Here is a 7,424-nt window from a genome sequence, read left to right as displayed (position 1 = left end):
CTCTTCTTCTTCTTCCTGCTCGATCAGCCGCGCTTCCCTTTCTCATCGTCTTCCTCGTCGTCTTGCCCGTTGTGTTACTCGTCGCACCGGTACATCTACCGGTGCATGTGGTTTCGTTAATTTCTACTCCTCGAGGAAGATTGGTCGCTCGACCGAACGGTATCGTTAACCTACCGTTTCGTCGGCACGTCATCGTTTCACGAGCTACCCTTGGCCCGTATCCGACTCGTGATCGAGACGCGAGTGACGGCCAGTCCTTCGGACTCTTTCTTTAGGTCCGCTCGATAAGCCGAAAGAAGGAGGCGTGAAGCGGGAAGCGGGAAGCGGGAAACGGCACGCGGTGAGTCGCCCGAGAAACAGGAAGCGCCGCGATGGACTACGTTGGAATGTAAATGGAGAATCGACCGAGACCCGAGAACAAAAGAAGAGCCAACCGCGAGAAACGCGTAGTGCGCGTTGGGTGCGAGGTAAAAGACCTACACGGAAGTGCCATAAAATTCTACAGGGCTCGAAGCAAGATGGGAAATGATCGCTTCGTCGAAATCTTTGCCAGTTCGTTTTAATCCGTGAACGAATAATTTCCTCTCGTCTGTACTTTCGAAAGGCACCCGTGGCTGATCTAGACGAAATTTTGTACACATCGTAGGATCAAATAATAAATCTAAAATATAAAATTTTAGCTTCGGCAGATAGTACATTCGGAAGATACAGACAGACCCTGTATAGTGTTATATATATATATATTATATATATTATATATATTATATATATATATATATATATAGATCTTTATACTAATCTTAAACGCAATATATCGTGTGTTGGTTTGGGTTAGGTTAATCACTGAAACGTGAAATAAATCGGTCGAAAACACTGTCACCAACATCACCTAATAGCAGCAAAGATCTATTATATCGCGTATGTATAGGGGCCTCTGCCTTCGGAACACACGATTTGTCAACAACATCCTTGCTTTGTCTGTCCGAGGTTCGTATTGTAGCACATTTTGTGTGCTACGAAACAAGCGACGGCTGAGGGAAGATTGCTAGCGTACCGACCGTGCTATTTACAAAATTCTTTTCGCACTTCGATTAGACGATCGATCTCACCTTGGTGCTGTACGATTGCTCGTTCCATCCGCGATTATCTTCGAGAAATGTGCGAATAAGGATGTCCGGAATCCATTTAAATATCTACCTTAATTTATCTCACGTTTCATTCTGAATGGATCCCAATTCTATGCTCTTATCTGACCGAGTATCTCGAAATTATGCTCTAACGACGGTAATGATAATCCTCCCGATCCCCGCACCTTCTATACCTTCTTCTTTTTCTCGTGCCTCGTTATTCTCTTCGAATTAATTAGATCTCACTTATTAATTTTGCCGCGCGTATACGAGTACATGCATCCTTGTTCCTGTTTTCTTCTCCGTAGAGATGATTTTGATCGTACTCCAGAAAACGTATCGTAAAAGCGTCTCTCGATCTAGGTCGTTTTTAATTTTGCCAAAATTTCGTTTACTAATTTCGCTTTGAAACTTTTCATACCGACGATGTAAGCGATATTTGAAAAAAGCCGCTCTTTCAACATCTTTCACGGAATTGGATTACCGCATGTGGTTTCACCCAATCAAAAAATGGGAGGACGAACACTACGTAAGATTTTATATAGTCGACATTTCTAGGATATTTATCGGTAACAAATTACTTTTAGACTCTTTCTTGCGTCGAATGCCGTTCGAAAAGATAGGAAAAGATAAGTAAAAGCAAAACGTTAATGTAATGTGTACATCCGAGTGAATTGTAATCATAAATATTACGCAACTCGTCCAATAGCTTGTCCGTACGCGTCGCCCTCGGCGAATTGGTTGTTCAGGGGTTTCGTTGGAAGTACAGGTTAAACGTTAAAGAAATTGTGCATCAAATATGATATTTACTACGAAAATAATTTGCAATCCTGGTAAGTAGACGTAAAATCGCTTTGTATCGAATGAGTCGTTGCTTCGAGTTGGTGTTTCTTTAAGACAACGATAGAATGTAGAAAGATTTCGTAAAGATGGAAGTCACTCAAACGAAATTAGAATCGAAGAAACTTAAACTTTAATTTGCTCATCGATTGATTACAGATCATTGATAAAAGATTACATTTTTTTTACTTTCAGCACTCAGGCACACTGCGAAGCAGCTATCTTTAGTTGAGCATCTTGTTAAACACGTAAGAAAATTACAATGGAATTTCCATAACTTCTACTTCCATGATACGTTTCTAAACTTAAGCAGGGTATCTCAAAATAAAACCTTTCCTTTTAGGAATTTTATGGTCAGTTACGAGCAGGAGCATATTTACCAAGTCTGATAACGCAAAGGTTTTATAGCACGAAACAAGTGTTTAATAGGAATAAGCCCCATTGTAACGTCGGTACAATTGGACATGTTGATCATGGAAAAACGACGCTTACAGCAGCTATTACCAAAGGTATATTTGGCAGTTGATTTTCATTTATATTAATCATTTTATCTGTTGCGTTTATTGTTGTCCTTGTCTGTTGTAGTTCTTTCTCAAATGGAACTCGCAAAAGCGAAAGAATACTCTGATATTGATAATGCACCCGAAGAAAAAGCACGTGGTATAACTATTAATATCGCGCATGTTGAATATCAGACAGAGAAACGTCATTATGGACATACCGATTGTCCAGGACATGCGGATTATATCAAAAACATGATTACTGGAACGTCACAGATGGATGGAGCTATACTTGTTGTTGCTGCTACAGATGGTACCATGCCACAAACCAGAGAGCATTTACTTCTTGCTAAACAGATTGGTGTCGAGAACGTTGTTGTTTTCATCAATAAGGTAAGATCTTTCGTGTAGTTGGTTGAGTAGTATCTATGTAAAAACTACCTCGACCCTCTTCTCTGTTGTCAAAAACGTTATGTTTTTTTTTATTCATAAAGGTTGACATCGCAGACAGTGAAATGGTCGATTTAGTAGAAATGGAAATAAGAGAATTGTTAACCGAAATGGGTTATGATGGAATAAACATACCTGTTGTTAAAGGTAGTGCCCTTTGTGCGATGGACGGTACTAATCCAAATATAGGACGGGATGCTATAATGAAATTGTTAGAGGCTGTGGATTCTTATATTCCAAACCCTGTCAGAGAATTAGACAAACCTTTTCTCTTACCGATAGAAAGTGTTTACTCTGTTACGGGTAGAGGGACGGTAGTTACTGGCAGATTGGAACGTGGAAAAATAAAGAAGGGCATGGAATGTGAGGTGATTGGGTACAACAAAATAATGAAGAGCACAATAACAGGAATAGAAATGTTTCATCAAACGTTAGAAGAAGCCGAGGCGGGAGACCAAATGGGTGCTTTGCTTAGAGGTTTAAAAAGAGATGACATTAAAAGGGGTATGATAATGTGTAAACCAGGAAGCCTGAAAGCCTGCGATCATTTGGAATGTCAAATGTACATGCTGACTCCTACGGAAGGAGGTAGAAAAAAACCTATTAATAATCTCATGCAGGTTCAAATGTTTTCAAAGACGTGGGATTGTGCAGCTCAGTTAAGTATGGAAATGAAGGACTTGATCATGCCTGGCGAAGACTCTAGGTAAATTTTCTTTAAATGTTATTCAAGCGGAAAAACGAGTTACACGAATTGATAAATCGATTCAACGTCGATATGGATTTTTATTTTCAGTGTTACGTTAAAATTGATAAGACCAATGGTGTGTGAAAAGGGCCAGCGATTTACATTAAGATTTGGCTCGATATCTATAGCAACTGGAGTAGTCACGAATATTTTGTCAAATCTCGCCGAAACCGAGCGATTAGAACTTCTCGCAGGTAAAAAGAAACTGAAGAAAATTGCGGCAAAAGCTTAATTCAAATCTTTTACTGCATTTATCGTGTGTCAATCAATAAAACCATGTAGAATTAAATTCAACAAATAAACACACACACACATATGTAAAATATTCGACTTCGAAATGTTACTTTCAGTTATGTTGAAAATTAATAAATTAATTTGTATGTAATAATAATATAATAACATTTTGTATACAATTTTAATTTTCTGTTTTTAAAATGGTCGATTTTTATTATCAATAAAGCATAATTTCCTCAACAAATAGAGAATGTAAGTACTTTAAACGATTTGAAAATGTCTTAACTTTGAAAAAACAGTTCAACGATGATTTATTGAATCCAATACATCAACGGTACAAGTTGTTTTAAACAACAGATGAGACACCGATACGAAATATTTCGTTCTCCTCTTACTTCTGTTATTTCTTAACCATAGTTGTGCTATGGTGTTTGTGTACACATTACTTGGTGCATTCAATTGGCAATAAAGTAAAGGAATTAGGGGAAGGACCATGTGCAACGCTTTGTCTCTCCATAACGAAACGAACGTATTTGTATAGAAAGAAAAAAACACTGTTTATATAATTTAAGTTGAACAAATGGTACATTCACCTTCGCTAATAAAAATAGTAAATAGTCCTCATTATCCTGGACAGGCGCAACTGACTACAAACTGTACTTCGCTTCAATCGAAATATTATTTCAAAATACAACGCTGTGTTTGAGAATCGTAGATTACTCGTAAAAACGACTGCTGGCACTGCACGCCTAATGCTTTCTTTTCCTTCTTCATTTATGTTCGTTGGATGATCCTGTGTGTACATACGCAAGGTAGCAGCAAAGATTATGTCATTTATTTGTAAAGATTGAACTACTTTGAGAATTTCTCAAATTTCGTGTGTGTGTATGTGTACACATGAGTGTGTACGCGCGTAAGCATATGCAGACGCATGTGTAAACAGTTGCTTTTAATATTAGCGCAGCGACTGTATCGAAAGATTCTTTCTTACAGAATTAATTTTTCACTTCTTTTGCTTTACGAAGCAGCCCGTTCATTCATTCCACCACAGATAATTCACGTACAATGTTTCGGCATACGATATTATAAAGATAGCAACAGAAATCCGACAGCTTTGACACTATGCCTTAAAGCAAATCGACAATTCGGTTGATCGACAAGTTATGCATTCATTACACTAAATACATCGTTTCACACAACATACGTGTACTCACGCATACTCATATCAATTATACGTAAATAAAGGAAAGATCGACTGTAATCCACGATACGTAAAGTTTCATTGGGTCAATGTGTATCGGTCAAATCGTATTTTGAAACTGACTTGTATGGAATTAGACCTCGTGTCTAATTCACGCACGCAAATCATGACATGCGTGGAAACGCAATGTTCAATTCCTGGTATCATCTAACCTTTAAGACAAAACTCGAGAAACACGAATCGTCGAAATATTTTTATCATCGTATGACAGTTAAATATGAAACAGAAGTAATCGTACCCATTAATTCTATCCAAGAAAGAATCTCTGACTTATAGAGAGGCACAAGTACGTAACGTACTTAGTATGCACGTGTACGTATATGGTTTGCCCCTATTCGTATCATACACACGACGTGGCAAACTAAAGATCTTCATCATCTTCTGGTAGTGCTGTCTCTTGTGCTTCCTTAAGATCTTTCTCTATCTGTTGCTGCCATTGTGGATCCATTGTAACTTCCGGAGGAAGGAGAGCCGGCATTGCAACAAATTCAAGATTTGCATCACCGATCAGCTTACGTCCCAACCATAAGAAAGGTTTCTCAAAATTGTAGTTGCTCTTTGCACTGATGTCGTAGTACTAAAGCAAACATAGAGAAAATTGTTGTTTCGATTAAATGTGCATTATGTCGACGGTTCCTATATTTAAAGGTAAGTTAGATTAGAAGAATGTAAATAGCTTAAGATAAGTCAAACTAGAAAGATATTTGGTACATTACATACTGCAGGAAACGAGAAGAAAGAAAAGATTTGTAAAATCAAACTACAAAAATACTATATGCTTTGGACATGCTATTACCTGTAGATTCTTCTTCCTATGAAAGACGATGCTCTTGGCTTTTACTTTCCTATCCTTAATGTCAACTTTATTCCCACATAGAACTATAGGTATATTCTCACAAACACGAACCAAATCTCTATGCCAATTAGGTACGTTTTTGTACGTTACTCTTGACGTAACGTCAAACATAATGACAGCACATTGTCCTTGAATGTAATATCCGTCTCTCAGACCACCAAACTTTTCTTGACCAGCTGTATCCCAAACGTTGAAACGAATCGGACCACGGTTCGTGTGAAAGATCAGAGGATGTACCTCGACACCTAAAGTTGCGACATATTTTTTTTCGAATTCACCGGTCAAGTGCCGCTTGACGAACGTCGTTTTTCCAGTACCACCGTCACCTACTAGTACACATTTGAAAGTTGGAATCTCAACATTTTGTGCCATTTGTGCCATACCGATTGTTAGACCACAAACTGTTGATGCGACAAAAAGAGATCTGAAAAAGTAACATTTATATATAAAAACTGATCAGCTAGATGAGAGTAAAACCGAATGCAAAAGAGAAATGTATTGTCGATTAGGTTATTATAGATACACTAAAAAATTAGAATAGTCCGACACTTGGAAGTTGCTGGAAGATACTAGATCGAAAATCACGCATCGAAAACGTGATCGAGGTGTCTGTTTTTTCACTATATTTGTAATTATTTAAAAATAATACGTTATATCTCGATTATAATATGAACACACCTATCAAAATACTACTTTGTCGTATCTTTTCTAGTAAATTGCAAGGCCGGTTTATCGTTAACGTCCCGCGCTCGATGTACAAAATTTACCACGTTCCGCTAAAAGAATGGCGCCTCTCGTTGTAACACAAGCTTTCGCGTTAATCTTGTCACGCGACTACACGTAATTTTGATAGAAATCGCAAAGAATCGAACAAACCGACGATAGATTTATTATGAATCTATGAAAATCAGAGAATATTTGTACAAAATTTCCCGGCAAGTAACGTGTACGTGAAAATGACCGATAAAATTTACCCTGCAACACAGTCGTTACGGCTCACAATGGCGTTCCTTCGAGTCGACGACAGGGGTCCGCATTTTCATCATTCGCTAAGTAGAATATCATTCAATTTAACGAATGTATCTAATCGATACGCTATGAAAAAATTAAATTGGAATATTTTTTCGTCTAAATCATTAAAATAATATGTAAATCGGTGGTTTTTTTTTAAATTATAAGTAGAAAATGACGTAAGTCAGCGACATCTATTTTATGCGCGCCACACCGAGCCGGTATCGAAGAATTTCAGTTTTTAACGGGAGAATTAATACGTATACGTATGCGTATACGTGGAAGGATGCATTGGCGCACATTAGGCGGCTAAATTTGAGTGCACACGTTCACTTTAACCTCCCATCTTTTTCCCAATGGTTTCCTTTCGTTTTCGTTTTCTTTCTTCCGTTTCGAT

General features: G+C 37.9%; 2 protein-coding genes across 5 annotated transcripts; one reads left to right on the top strand and one right to left on the bottom strand.

Annotated features, from left to right (window-relative positions):
* The first annotated feature begins 1,554 nt into the window (after window positions 1-1,554).
* Window positions 1,555-3,990, top strand: LOC117166782 (elongation factor Tu). 2 transcript variants are annotated; one of them, XM_076618299.1, is made up of 6 exons: window positions 1,555-1,656; window positions 2,163-2,215; window positions 2,311-2,476; window positions 2,553-2,860; window positions 2,962-3,623; window positions 3,714-3,990. In XM_076618299.1, the coding sequence occupies exons 1-6, from the start codon at window positions 1,638-1,640 to the stop codon at window positions 3,895-3,897; spliced, it is 1,392 nt and encodes a 463-aa protein (XP_076474414.1). In that variant the 5' UTR covers window positions 1,555-1,637; the 3' UTR covers window positions 3,898-3,990. The 2 variants fall into 2 exon arrangements, with proteins under 2 accessions (XP_076474414.1, XP_033206971.2); XM_033351080.2 differs by lacking the exon at window positions 1,555-1,656 and adding an exon at window positions 1,761-1,960.
* A 190-nt stretch (window positions 3,991-4,180) lies between these two features.
* On the bottom strand, window positions 4,181-7,065 carry Ran (RAN, member RAS oncogene family). Of its 3 annotated transcripts, none has more exons than XM_033351086.2 (3): window positions 6,991-7,065; window positions 5,957-6,440; window positions 4,181-5,737 (listed from the first exon to the last, which is right to left on the bottom strand). In XM_033351086.2, the coding sequence occupies exons 2-3, from the start codon at window positions 6,395-6,397 to the stop codon at window positions 5,522-5,524; spliced, it is 657 nt and encodes a 218-aa protein (XP_033206977.1). In that variant the 5' UTR covers window positions 6,398-6,440; window positions 6,991-7,065; the 3' UTR covers window positions 4,181-5,521. The 3 variants fall into 3 exon arrangements, with proteins under 3 accessions (XP_033206977.1, XP_033206976.1, XP_033206979.1); XM_033351085.2 differs by lacking the exon at window positions 6,991-7,065 and adding an exon at window positions 6,695-6,984; XM_033351088.2 differs by lacking the exon at window positions 6,991-7,065 and adding an exon at window positions 6,784-6,984.
* Window positions 7,066-7,424: the final 359 nt, after the last annotated feature.

This window comes from Bombus vancouverensis, chromosome 4 (genome assembly GCF_051014615.1).
Source record: "Bombus vancouverensis nearcticus chromosome 4, iyBomVanc1_principal, whole genome shotgun sequence".
Lineage (NCBI taxonomy): Eukaryota > Metazoa > Arthropoda > Insecta > Hymenoptera > Apidae > Bombus > Bombus vancouverensis.
Note: the sequence above shows the minus strand (reverse complement) of the source record. Positions and strands in the feature narration are given on the sequence as shown.